The 14,271-nt window shown below is 31.0% G+C and overlaps 1 protein-coding gene across 2 annotated transcripts; it reads left to right on the top strand.

Moving 5' to 3' along the window:
- The first annotated feature begins 7,329 nt into the window (after positions 1 to 7,329).
- On the top strand, positions 7,330 to 13,707 carry LOC137820292 (ATPase 11, plasma membrane-type). 2 transcript variants are annotated; one of them, XM_068624282.1, is made up of 23 exons: positions 7,330 to 7,535; positions 7,672 to 7,724; positions 7,891 to 7,982; positions 8,115 to 8,234; positions 8,364 to 8,462; positions 8,560 to 8,697; positions 8,825 to 8,959; positions 9,083 to 9,262; positions 9,419 to 9,625; positions 9,700 to 9,819; positions 9,911 to 10,030; positions 10,141 to 10,263; positions 10,350 to 10,454; positions 10,556 to 10,700; positions 11,083 to 11,247; positions 11,375 to 11,613; positions 11,792 to 11,824; positions 11,944 to 12,025; positions 12,110 to 12,270; positions 12,495 to 12,680; positions 12,764 to 12,946; positions 13,024 to 13,202; positions 13,305 to 13,707. In XM_068624282.1, the coding sequence occupies exons 3-23, from the start codon at positions 7,929 to 7,931 to the stop codon at positions 13,399 to 13,401; spliced, it is 2,871 nt and encodes a 956-aa protein (XP_068480383.1). In that variant the 5' UTR covers positions 7,330 to 7,535; positions 7,672 to 7,724; positions 7,891 to 7,928; the 3' UTR covers positions 13,402 to 13,707. The 2 variants fall into 2 exon arrangements, with proteins under 2 accessions (XP_068480383.1, XP_068480382.1); XM_068624281.1 differs by having other exon boundaries at positions 7,353 to 7,724.
- The last annotated feature ends 564 nt before the right edge of the window (positions 13,708 to 14,271 follow it).

The raw sequence follows: 14,271 nt of genomic DNA, 5'->3' as shown, positions 1-14,271 counted from the left end.
CTCAACTCCTGAGTGATGTGGGACTATATTGGCGTACCGGAACAGATCTCACATGCAATCTCTAGAGAGCTTATTGAAATGGAGAAATGAGATTTTCTTCTCTTTTCTTTGCTTGAGCTTCATCAGTTTACATGGGCTCACGTTGTTTTTCAAGCATCTGAACTTGTCTTTGTACATCCATTGTTCACCTCTTTCCACCATTCCCATTTTATGAAGAGCAACTTCCTCAATCTTATTATAAGGGTGCATTGTAGTAGTTTCCCCTTAAATAAACTCCATAGTGCTCAAAATATTTTGAGAAAAAAAATACAAAGAAAAATTTATACATAAAATATTTTTGCCTTCAATTCATAAATCATATCACGCGAATGCAATTGAATGTCATTCTTAAAAACATAATTATACATCATGTCATCCTTAGACAGTTGTGCATGGTTGCTCCCTCTTGGAGCAAAAATCCAAACAATGACAAAGGCTAGAAGTTTTTCATCCATCTTCTTACCTCCTGTATTAAAATTTTGGAAGTTGGTTCCTTGATCAGATTTTTTCAAATAATCCAGTTATACTTATTAAAATTTCCTAGTCTTAAAAAAAAGCAAACTCACATTCTAACTTGAACTCACCAATGTTGGCCCAAGTATAATTATCAATTATAATTTCAGTACCCTTAAAATTTGAAATTAATATTCCCCTATACTTGTGACTCAAGAAAAAAAAACTCTTACCAAATCAAGATAATATTCATCTTATACTTCAACAAAATTTTTGTGTCATTAATATCTCAAAAGTGTTTGAAAGTAAATCTTTCATTTTTAAAGAAATATAGAAGAATAAACTTATGAATGATTTTTATGTCATTCCAAAATCCAAAATCTCCTGTATTTTTCTTTTTCTTCCTCTTCACTAATCCATCCATCATTTGATGTCGGAAGCTTTGATAGTAAAATGTTTTGCCTTTTTAAGTTATGAAGGATATGTCATTATCTAGAGAATTTTAAGAAAAAGAAAAAAAAAGTGCAAAAAGATAAATATGCTTACAAATATTATTTGATTCCAATAAATAGTTGAATATGTGACATAAACATTGTCATAAATACGAGAAAATAAAAAATAAAATAATTATTAACTACTAATCCTTTATCAAGCTATTGGACAACTTGTTCAAACAAATAATCTTTATATAAACATTGTGAAACAAATAAATAAAAGTAAAACTTTAGCTTGATTATAAATTCACTCTGAGACTTCAACATATTTTTACCAAACCTAGTTAGTTTGTAAAAAAATATGAATAATTTATTAAGAAAGAATACTTAAGATTTTAAACTTAAAATTTTAAATTGTTGAAAAAAGTTATATTGAAAATATTTATAAACAAAAATAGTAGTGGAAAATTCATTTATAATCTATTGCAATTAGTAAAATCTTTATAAACTAAAGAAGTATTAAAAATAAGTCAGAATTAGAATGAAATAATATAAAATGATTATCTTTTATAATCTTTTTCTATACTATTACTTTTTGGTATTACATCTAAGTGATTTCTTCTAGACTTTGTAAAAGCATTTAGATAACACTTTTCTTTATTAATTCAGTCCTTTTATATCTGCAAAAAAAAAAGTGTGAAACTACCATTCTGAAAAAAAAAATCATATTTTATCTAACTCTTTCAATCCTTGGTGATTTTGTTATTTACAATCAAAATTAGTATTAAAATATGTACCGATATGGTCGACCGACATCATGACGTGTCTCGGTCTCCCTGTCCGAGATGACTGAGACATGCGCTGATGTATCTCAGTCTACCTGGTCGACACACCACGCACAATCAGACCAATCGACACATATAACCATTAACGCTCAAATCAAGGTTAGTGAAGCTAAACTATCATTAAAAATTAGATAATGTAATCCTAAGTGTGATCCATTCTACTAATCAGACCCAATAAGGTAAGTCCATTAAAATAATATAAATAGCACACATTTCAAGGAAAAAGGTACGTCATTTATTACTGTGCACCTACCCAAATGTCGATCACCCGCTTTACTGACTTGAGCGTTAGAGTGCCTTCTGCAAGTACCTCCCCCATTTGGCATTCATCCGAGACTGAGAGGCGAAGGAAAAGTACGAAGGTGAGAAGGATCCCAACGAAGCCCTAGTAACCTGTCCAATCGAAGGAGGAAGACGAAGACTTCAATAATTCTCATCTCCCTACAGGAACAAAATATAAATATTGAAAATACTGTATGTCAAAAACAAATTGTAAGTGTCGAAATAATATATATATATATATATATATATATATATAAAGAGTACAAGACTAAAAATAAATTAGCGAGTTAAAAAGTAAGAAAAAATTTAATGAATGACACAGTATTGCAATCTATTTTTTTTTTAAGAACTGAAAAACACAAAACTGTATTTACATACTTAAAAATATTTTAAAACTTGTTGAATAAAAATAATGCTAGAAATATGTATGAAAAAAATATTAGTATTACGAATAACATGAAATCCAAATGTCCAGGTATGCTTAAATTTAGAATCTGATTTAGATTATTCAAATCTCTTATAAAGTTGACTTTAATCGATTTTATTGCTTCATTTGTATTTATTTAATGAATTGATACACTAAGTTTTTCACTATAGGGCAACAAATTTATCAACAACTTCCTCACCTACACTAATTAAAAGGGTACCATTCTATTGTGTCAAAAGTCAACTTTTCCCCCAATGTTTTGGTGTAGAGAAATAAAATAAAAAATAGAAGAAAGTTTTTTTGATGAAAAATTCTGTCATGTAAATAAATAGTAAATAAAGAAAAAAATATAATAAATAATCATTTTAAAAAATTTCTTAAAAGTTTTTATACACTTTCAAATTTATTCCCTTAATTTTAAAAATTCAAAATTATATATTTTAAAAATATTTTGAAATGAATTTATTTTTTTACCATACAATAAAATCACTTTTAAATAGAAATAGACATGTTTTATAAATTTTGGTTTTAAAACTAATTTATAATAAAATACTTTTCTTCTCATAATTACTTCTGCTCAATTATTTTTGAAAACCCTATTTGTTTTTTTCAATTAATGAAGTGACAACAATACCGTACAAGTTGATTTTTCCCCGCGCATATGTCAAACGATCACAGAATTTAAATAAAACTGAAAATCTGAGCGGAACTTTCTATGTTTTCTACACAAAACTACATTAAATACTGAAATTACAAGTTTACCTTTCAAACCAATCAATGCTGTCCACGTGGTAAAGGCATTTACTTATGGACTAAATTTAATCCCTCTTTATAAATTTTATTTTTATATATTCTGAGGGTAATTTTTTTACAACAGATTAACTATTTTGTATAAATAATTTACGTTCGTATTTTATTTTTATTGTATTTTAATTTTTTTTTATTTCAAATCTAACAATAGAATAAAAAATATTTTTTTATTACAATTAAGTCCAATATATATATATATATATATATAATACCTATATTTCTGCTAGTAAATGTATAATCAGTTTTTTTTAAATATGTAATATGTTTTGATAACTTTACTGACTAATCAGTTTTCTTTAGGCATAAAATATATATTCTCTATTAACTTTGCTACATTATCCCGTTTATTAATAAGACACGAAAACAATGTGAGTGTCAATTAAATATTTATATAAAAACTAAATTCTTATCTTTTACATGAAAATTATTTAAAATGACAACATACAAGTTTTTGTGTGTGTCTAAAGTCTCAAAGTAAATTAATATATTTATTTATGTTTAAAAAATAATTGTGTAAAAAAGTAATTTATTTTTAAGTGATGATAAACAAATATTTTACTAGAAAAATTAGTTATTCAAGTTTCATTTTATTATAACTATCTTTCTAGAATTTTTTTTCTCTTTTCTCCTTTGTCTTCTCTCTAAATTTTCTACCCATTCCTTCATCATACTAACAATTGAAGCCATCACTAGACTCATGACAATGAGTAGGGTATTGCCCATTCAAAATTTTGGTTAGAGTAAATTCATTTTTGCTCTTGACATTGAGTTTTATGATTTGTCTGGGTAAACACGTTTTCAATAGAATCCTAAGTTAGAAGATCTAGATGTGAAAATGACATGGTCACAAACTTCAAATTTTCCTGCAGGGTTTATGTTGGTGAATTAAAATGATTTGACTGATATTGATTTTAAAAGTATATATAATAGACTCTGATAGTTTGGTAATGTACATGTTGATTGTGATGTTGACGAAGTTCTTGAATGTTTTTGAATTATATTATGAATCATTTGAAGTGTAAACACTGATGAATGTTGGTTGTTGAATTGATATTTTAATGAATCTTATCTATAAATCATAAGTGTATAGATATATACATGTTGACATAGGAATTCAATAAGAGTACATGTCTAATTATGATCAAGGTAATATCATTTTATCTTATGTTTTATAAAATACAAATTGGAGTATTGGTTTTTGGCAGAAAAGGTTGAAAAATAGTCAGTTTTATAAAGTTTTATTATGATATTCTCGTTCAACCGATAATATAACAAGAAAAATTATCTTGCTCTTGGGTCCATCTTTGCTCAAACAAAAAGAGTATTAGAATTGAGTTTGGTCTTAGCCTCATTTTCGCTCAAACGATGTCATTTTCATTCAAGCTAGATTATTTTCGCTCAAGCTAAAAAACCTTAAACTTTGAATTTTGTTTTTGGAATGCTATTTAATAATAGTTTACTGTTCTAATTAAATCATATGTAGATTTTTATTTATATAGGTAGTTTAAACAATTAGTTTATGTATTTATGTGATTTTCTTTTATATCTTGGGATTATTTAAAAATCTAAACTTTTGTGTGATTGAAAGATGTACTTATAAGTGATATGAAATATGAATCATGTGAAATTGCGATCGAGATATAGTCTTTTCAACAAAGAAAATATAGTGTTGAGGTTGTTAGGATATGCATTAATTAGGGATTCGTTTAGAATGAGGTATCTTATCTCTATCTAGTGGTGATAGTTGAATGAGGTTTATCTGATTGGTAGTTGAAAAGATAATTAGTTTAACCTGTCATATGAATTAACAATATCATATGAGATGATTTAGTACTAAGATTATTATGCACATGATTATGTGAATTCCACAACGGTAGTACACTAGGTGCAAATCTCTAAGTCTAAGTCAATGCACGAGTCTTCCGAAAGTAGAGTTAAATGTTTATGTAGGTTGGTCAATGGATTTCTAGCATGATAATGTTGAACAATAGATATTAATAGACATTTGATTATTTAGTACACGGATATGGATGAAATATTGTGATTCATAGATTTATGACATTGAATTGGATGAAGCGTGATGATTGATGTGTTGTGATGTAAAATTAAAAGATATGTGAACATTGTTGAATGAATACCGATTATAATTGCAGTGAAAGTTTTAAAATTGTAAGCTTACCTTATTTTGTTGTATGTGATTGTTATTTTCTTTTTTAAACCTACAACATCAAAGCAAAATTACATGTAAATGGATCTCAACACTTCTTGGAAGTTGAGGAGTTATTGGAGAATATTTTTTTTTTATCTTTTGATATATATATATATATATATATATAATTCTTATATAAAAAAATAATATTCACATACTGTATTGTAAGTATATAAATTAGATGTATATACCTATTTATTAATTAGTATAATGTAAATATTCATATCAATAAAAATGAAGATGTTACATCGTAGTACGATCGTTTTCTTTCTCTGATTCTCCTAAATAAGATTATTCAAATATTTAAAAATTTGATTACTCAATTAAAAAAAAATTAAACAGACAGATCCAATATTTTAAAACTAGTTATGTTTATAAAATATTTTGACATAAATAATATATATTTTTATTTTCTCACTTTACACATTTTCAAGAGAATTAAATTCAAAGTTATTACGATGATCATGTTCCGAAAACAAACTACTTTATTAAACATAACATATAAAATCATGATTCTAAGAGTATATTATTTTAAATTTTATTTGAAATACCTGGGAATTATTAATATAGATTCAAACTTTGGTTACTATGTTGTATTAGAAAACTAACCTTTTATAATTGAATACTATTAAAGTTCTTGCAAGTATAAAAAGATTTAACACTTATATCTAACAAAAACGCTCCTTTATTTTGTTTTATTTGACGTTGAACATTTTTACATAAAATTGTGGTAAAAAAACTCTTACATAAAATAAAAAAAATGTAATAAAATGTTTACAATTTATACATTTTTAATATATATATATATATATATATATAATAGATTCTTTCACATCTACTTATTTTTATTTTCTCATTTCGTAATAGATGGTCAATGAGAAAATAAGAAAAAAATATTTAATGTTTTGTTAGTATTGTAATAAAATTATATTCAAAATGGAAAAAATTTGCTAAAATGTTTAACAAAGTGGGGTTAAAAAGATTTATAATTGTTATGCTCATCATCGTGACTCTCCTATTTAATTATCAATGGTAACTCAAATAGTAGTTTTTTCATAAAAATTACTGTTTGAAAAAAAATAGGTGAATTAAACTTACGAAACAATTTAGTTTAAATGAAAGATAAATACATCTTTATTTATATATTTTTATAAGTTTAGTATTTATAATTAATATTAATGCAAATATTTTTGCACCATTAATTGTTTTGAAATAATTTTATATTATATTTAAATGATAGTAAATTTTTTGTTGTGTGTGAATAGAAGACATCTGTCTAACCGTTTTTATTTTAGAAAAGTGATTTTTTTTTTATAAAAAACAAAAAGTAAGAAAATTCAATAAAAAATAAATATAAAATTTTCTTATCTTTGCCTTTTAATAAAAAGTTAACCATTTAAAAATGTGATACAATTAAATATGTATTTAATAAAATTAATTACAATTGAAATAGTTGATTTTTTTAATAAAAAAGTATTAATGTACTGTATCATAATGAAGTGTTACAACAATTTATTTTATATTATATGTTAAAGTAATGCATAAACTTAATTTATACACATACAAATTTAAATAATAAAGATTATCCATTGGTGTTAAAGTTGATCTAAATATATGCTAAGAGGTGTTTATATTTATCATCTAATCATAAATCATACTTTAAGCATTTTCTTTGTACAGTAACTACTCTGAACACGTTTATCTCTGAAAATGAAATCTGTTAAAAAAAAAAAAAATACAGATAAAAATCTGAAGATTGAAAAATAAATGAGAAAATAAAACGTGCAATTAATCTTAAAAATATAATGGAAGAGGAGAAGACGTTTTAACAATGCTAATCGTGATTAAAAAGTAATCCAGTTTAATTAACACGCGGGGTGACATTCATTCTGCATCAGGTCTTTTATGATGATTTTTTTTTCGCAAATAAATAAGAAATAATAAGTAATAAGTGTAAGAACAGAAAATAAGAAAATTCTATAAAAGAAAAGGAAAAAGAAGAAGAGAGAAAGTGAAGTTGAAAGGGTGAATGAGTTGTGAGTGGTTACTGACTCACTCTGTGTTTCTCCTACATGCTTACATTTACAGTTGCATTTGCAAAAACTGTTTCTGCTTTTGCCATCTTGCTTCTGTTCTTTAGCAGCAGTTGTTGTTTTGTGTTTTCACCTGCAGTTTGAACATCACTTCAGTCTTGGATCCCAAAATTTGGTGTCACAGCCATTAAGGTTGTCCAACTTCACTGCAAACATTTTTCTTTTTCTTGTTCTTTCTTTCTTTATCTTTCTTTGTATACTATGCAATATGCTTTAGTGCTTGTGCTCTCAGCTCTCACTGGTTGTGCTGTGCACGCCTTCTGCTGATTTCTGAGCTGTTTTTTTATTATGTTTGCAGTTTGACAAAGTTGGGAGGGGAAGAGGAAGTGGTTTACCATGGGAGACAAGTCCCAAGTATTGGAGGCTGTGTTGAAGGAAACTGTAGATTTGGTAACAGATCTGAAACACTCTACGTCTCTTTGAGTCTCTTCCACGCTGTGCCTTTTTTGGTTTCATTGATGGGTTGTGCTGTTTTTCTTTCTTTCTTTCTGGTGTTTGTGTTTATTTCTCTGTCGAATGCAGGAGAATATTCCCGTTGAGGAGGTTTTCGAGAATCTTAGATGTAGCAAAGAAGGTCTCAGCAGCGAGGCTGCTGAGGAGAGGTTGGTCATTTTTGGCCACAACAAGCTTGAAGAGAAAAAGGTTCATAGTTTTAGTCTTCTTTTTCTCTTTCCTCTTCCCGTTCTTGGAATTTCCTTTTGTCAGACGTAGAATAAGTCCCACTAAAAAGTTTGAATTTTGATGCGAGTGATGTTTCTGGGTGTTTTTCAGGAGAGGAAATTCTTGAAGTTCTTGGGGTTCATGTGGAATCCTCTTTCTTGGGTTATGGAGGCTGCTGCTATAATGGCAATTGCACTTGCCAATGGAGGGGTGAGTTGAGCAAACTCAGCTTTGGGAGTGCTTAATTTCCATGATGGTGACTTGTTTCTGATTAGTTGATTGTTCCTTGATATTTTTTCTTTTGCAGGGGAAGCCCCCTGATTGGCAAGATTTTGTTGGTATCATCACCTTGCTTGTCATAAATTCAACAATTAGTTTCATTGAGGAGAACAATGCTGGTAATGCTGCGGCCGCTCTCATGGCTCGGCTTGCTCCGAAAGCTAAGGTGTCAAGTCTAGCTTCTTTTAGTTTAATACTTGATGCTTTTGATATTTATGTTGTAAAATCTTTTCTTTGCAAATGATTTTCCTTTTCCCCTCATAGTTTCATTCCTTTTTGTCTTTGTTGGATAGGTTCTTCGAGATGGTAGATGGAGTGAACAAGATGCCGCAGTCCTGGTTCCTGGTGACATAGTTAGCATTAAACTTGGTGATATTATACCAGCTGATTCTCGTCTACTTGAAGGAGATCCTTTGAAAATTGATCAGGTGTGTGGACTATTCTTGCCTTTTTCATTTTCCTTTAAAATCATTAGTTTATTGTTATATCTGTTATATATTCCAAATGGTTCAGTTACACCATGCTTTCCCCTCTGCTGTGCACTTTTTCAGTCTGCTCTCACTGGTGAGTCCCTGCCAGTTTCAAAGGGCCCTGGTGATGGAGTGTACTCTGGTTCTACCTGTAAACAAGGAGAGATTGAAGCTGTGGTCATTGCCACTGGCGTTCATACTTTCTTTGGGAAAGCTGCTCACCTTGTAGATACCACTAACCAAGTTGGACACTTTCAAAAGGTAACATGAAGGCAGGCACCATATTTTCAGCATCCTAAATGTTGTTTTTGTGCTAAGGGATTTCATTTGTTCTACTTTCTGCTGCTCCTGAATGCTGTTTTTGTAAAGAGAATTCATTTGTTCATTTGTTATTTTTTTCTGCCGCCGGTTATTTAGGTCTTGACTGCTATTGGGAACTTCTGCATATGTTCAATTGCTGTGGGGATGGTTATTGAGATTATTGTTATGTATCCCATCCAAGATCGAAAATATCGCCCTGGAATTGATAACCTTCTTGTGCTTCTCATTGGTGGAATTCCAATTGCCATGCCCACGGTTCTCTCAGTGACTATGGCCATTGGTTCTCATAGGCTATCGCTGCAGGTTAGTTAGGTTCAATTGAGTATGTTTGGTGGACATTAGCTAGATATAGGGTTAATTGGTTATGATTTTTGTAGGGGGCTATCACAAAGAGGATGACAGCTATTGAGGAAATGGCAGGCATGGATGTGCTTTGCAGTGATAAGACAGGGACCTTGACATTAAACAAGCTTACCGTTGACAAAAATCTTATCGAGGTTGGATGCTGAATTGTTTTACATGCACTGATGAGACTGTGACTATTGAATCACATGCACATTTTCTAATTATTTTTGTAAAACCAATAAGGTTTTTGCAAAAGGCGTGGATGTGGATACTGTTGTTCTGATGGCTGCTCAAGCTTCAAGACTTGAGAATCAAGATGCAATTGATACTGCCATAGTTGGGATGTTGGCTGATCCAAAGGAGGTTAGTCATTGATATGTGTTATTCACCATGATTCCTTTGCAGAACATCTAATTTTTGTTCTGTATTCATGTTTGTATATTCATTTTCTTTTCTATCTTGCTGTTATCAAGGCTCGTCTCGGTATCCGAGAAGTCCATTTTCTTCCTTTCAATCCCACTGATAAGAGAACAGCATTGACATATATTGATCGTGATGGTAAAATGCATAGAGTAAGCAAAGGTGCACCAGAACAGGTACTTAGTGGCATTGTTCTCATGAATTTCTGTTGAAGTCTTGTTTATTCTCATTCTGATTTGTACAATTTTCCCTTGACTGCTAGATCCTTAATCTTGCACACAATAAATCAGACATTGAACGTAGAGTTCATGCCGTTATAGATAAATTTGCAGAACGTGGTTTACGAACCCTTGCAGTAACATTCCAGGTAATTGATTCATTGCATACTCGATTACATGACACTTGACTAATTTATGTATCTGTACTTTGTGCTTTAGATATTTACTTGGGTTTCTCCATTTTATACAGGACGTCCCAGATGGAAAGAAAGAGAGTCCTGGTGGCCCATGGCAGTTTATTGGCCTTTTGCCTCTGTTTGACCCACCTAGGCATGACAGTGCCGAAACAATACGCAGGGCACTTAACCTTGGAGTGAATGTCAAAATGATTACAGGTATGATCAAAGCCCTAAGTTTCTTGTATTTGTGGCATTTAAATCGCTTTTCTTCAATCTTTATAGATAGTTAATTATTTAAATATTGGGAACAAGAAGTTGTATGTTTTTTTGGATATAGACAAAAGGACTAATTGTTTTTGTAATTCAGAAAATGTTCTTGGGCGAGTGAACTTATCATGTGAATTGGTCAAGAGTTAATTGATTCAAAACAAACATGCTAGTAATGATTTTGCTTTGTATGGGGAACTGAAGGGTTTAACTTTACAATCATGTTATTATGAACGTGCTGTTTCCAATATTATGCACTTGGAGAAAATGAATCTGATTTCCAACATGTCCACACCTCGTGATCTCATTTATTTCTTCTTTGTTTTTTCAGGGGATCAGCTAGCCATAGGGAAGGAAACTGGCCGTCGGTTGGGAATGGGTACCAATATGTATCCTTCATCTGCATTGCTTGGACAGGACAAGGATGAATCCATATCAGCTTTACCCATTGATGAACTGATTGAAAAAGCAGATGGGTTCGCTGGTGTTTTTCCTGGTATGTTTGCAGTTGATTGTTTTTTTAATACTGTTGGTGATCATATATTGGATGAAAGATTATTATCAATTGGGGGTAATTGAGCAATATACGTTTATCTTCTCATATTAATTTAATATTTGGCCAGAGCACAAGTATGAGATTGTGAAACGTTTGCAAGCAAGGAAACATATTTGTGGAATGACTGGTGATGGAGTGAATGACGCACCTGCACTCAAGAAGGCCGACATTGGTATAGCTGTTGCTGATGCAACTGATGCAGCTCGGAGTGCATCTGATATTGTTTTAACAGAACCTGGCCTTAGTGTTATTATTAGTGCAGTGTTGACAAGCCGAGCTATCTTCCAGAGAATGAAAAATTATACAGTGAGCAATTGAACTTTTCATCATTATTTAATCACTTGTTACTTGTGCCATTGCAGTAATTCATCATAATTTCTATTGATTTTTGAGGAAATTTGTTTTGTTCTGGCCTAGTGCACTTGGCCCTACACTGGTGCTTATAATACCCATTTTTGACCCATTTTGTTATTATTTCATGCAGATTTATGCTGTCTCAATTACAATTCGTATAGTAGTAAGTGAACTTGCAGCTCTGGAATATATTTTCTACCTTAGGTGTCATCGTTGACGAAATAGGTCTTGGGGATTGGTCCAATATTCTTACTATGTTTTGCATCTTTGACATGCTTGCAGCTTGGTTTCATGTTACTAGCTCTCATATGGAAGTTTGATTTTCCACCTTTTATGGTTCTTATTATAGCCATTCTAAATGATGGTTAGTTGTTTCTTCTCTCCCTCAGCTTGCATTTTTGTCTGTAGTTCATTCGCAGTTAATGTTATGGTCTCTATGACATTAAAGGTACTATCATGACAATTTCAAAAGATCGAGTAAAACCATCACCTCTGCCTGATAGCTGGAAGTTAGCAGAGATATTTACTACTGGCGTTGTGCTTGGAAGTTACTTGGCAATGATGACTGTCATATTCTTTTGGGCAGCATACAAAACTGATTTCTTCCCGGTACATCTTTTGACTGTCATTAGTTTGTTCTTTAGTTTAATTAAATTTGGTCATTCATATTCATGCATGCTATGTAACTTCATCTGTTATCCTATGAATGAATCTCATGATTCACTGAGTGTTACAATCTAATGTTTCCTAATTAATTGGGTCAATGCCATTTTATTCCTTGGCTTGATGATTTTGGATGGTTCATTGATTTAACTTACCTACCACTTGTGCAGCGAGTATTTGGAGTCTCTACACTAGAGAAAACTGCTCATGATGATTTCCGAAAACTAGCCTCTGCAATCTATCTTCAAGTGAGCACCGTTAGTCAGGCCCTTATATTTGTGACTCGGTCTCGGGGTTGGTCCTATGTTGAACGTCCTGGTATTTTGCTTGTGACAGCTTTCATCATTGCTCAGCTTGTAAGCCATTTAAGCATTTATTTATTTTGTTACAATTTTTGCAATCACATGAAAGGTTCAAGTGATTGATCTGTTTTTGGCAGATTGCTACACTGATTGCGGTATATGCGAACTGGAGCTTTGCTGCCATTGAAGGCATAGGTTGGGGTTGGGCTGGTGTAATATGGCTATATAACATAATATTCTACATCCCACTTGACCCCATCAAGTTTTTAATTCGATATGCTTTGAGTGGGAGGGCTTGGGAGCTTGTGATCGAGCAAAGGGTAAGTTGAGATTTGTTATGGTTATTACTTGTATCCTTGGACTTTTGGTTCCATGTTCACGTATTTCTTTCATGTAGATTGCATTTACAAGACAAAAGGACTTTGGAAAGGAACAAAGGGAACTTCAATGGGCACATGCACAAAGAACATTGCATGGATTACAGCCACCTGACACCAAGATGTTCACCGAGCGCACACATTTCAATGAACTCAATCAAATGGCTGAAGAAGCTAAAAGGAGAGCCGAAATTGCAAGGTAGAGAAACATTGCTGATGTGACAAAAAGTCATATAAGCTTTGTCACTGCAGGTGCATTTAAGTTAAATTCTTATCTGTTGCTTCCTAATTGTTTTTGCAGGCTGCGAGAATTGCATACACTAAAGGGTCATGTAGAATCAGTTTTGAAACTGAAGGGGATTGATGTAGACACAATTCAGCAAGCATACACAGTTTGAAGATGCATATTATATATTTACATTTGCATACGGTTACTGTAAAGAGAGCACAATTCAATGGTACTGACTGGTGGGAGTAATAGGAACATAACGATGGTTACACTCTACAGTTGAGTTGGGTTCAGTGTCCTCTCACCGTTTTGATAACTTAAAAGGAGTGCTATATAAGGTCTATCTATATGCCTCTTGTTTCCTGCTGTCAATTTTTTTCTCCAGTTTCATAATGCAACATCTTCTATGCTTTTTTCCTATCTATATCCCTTTAGATTCAACTTCAAGTTATGAATATAAGAAAAGCTTAGTTTATTTAAGGTTGCATTGGTTTGTTTTGGAACAAAAATATTAAGGAGATAGCACTTTGATGAGAATTCAGTTTTGATTAGAGGAAGTTCGAATATCTTTACCATATATGCAGCAGCATACAGCATGTTGTGTCTCTGCGTATGTGAATGAGTAATGCAAGAGTTTGATATGTATTCCAAAGACAACTGTTAAGAAAACTTGAGAGAGTTTTCTCTAAGAAATTAATGGGTTAGTGATCGCTCTTGTTTCACAATCAAATTAAAGTCATTTCATTGTTAAGCAGTCTAATACCTTCAAAATTTATCTGCAAATAATAAAAGTTCTAAGAACAATAAACTAAATGGGAGAGTAAGACTATTGTGTAGAAAAAATAATGTAGGTGATTGAACAAATTCAGAACATATTGAATTTTATGTTCATAGTGAAAATGTCATTGGTTATTATAAGATTATCATTCCCTCAATTTTTACACCGAGATGAAGTTAATCAAACAAACTTTAATTAAATTCAAAACTTATCAACAAAACAAACATTTATTGACGTATTTGGTATCTCATTTGTTTCCAA

Source organism: Phaseolus vulgaris, chromosome 9 (genome assembly GCF_000499845.2).
Source record: "Phaseolus vulgaris cultivar G19833 chromosome 9, P. vulgaris v2.0, whole genome shotgun sequence".
In the NCBI taxonomy this organism is placed as follows: domain Eukaryota; kingdom Viridiplantae; phylum Streptophyta; class Magnoliopsida; order Fabales; family Fabaceae; genus Phaseolus; species Phaseolus vulgaris.
Note: the sequence above shows the minus strand (reverse complement) of the source record. Positions and strands in the feature narration are given on the sequence as shown.

Excerpts from the sequence above, each read along its gene's own strand:
- LOC137820292 (XM_068624282.1), top strand. The coding sequence starts at position 7,929 with ATGGGAGACAAGTCCCAAGTATTGGAGGCTGTGTTGAAGGAAACTGTA. Across the intron at positions 7,983-8,114 it reads TGAAGGAAACTGTAGATTTG|GAGAATATTCCCGTTGAGGA; the intron begins GTAACAGATCTG and ends TGTCGAATGCAG. Across the intron at positions 11,825-11,943 it reads CAATTACAATTCGTATAGTA|CTTGGTTTCATGTTACTAGC; the intron begins GTAAGTGAACTT and ends ACATGCTTGCAG.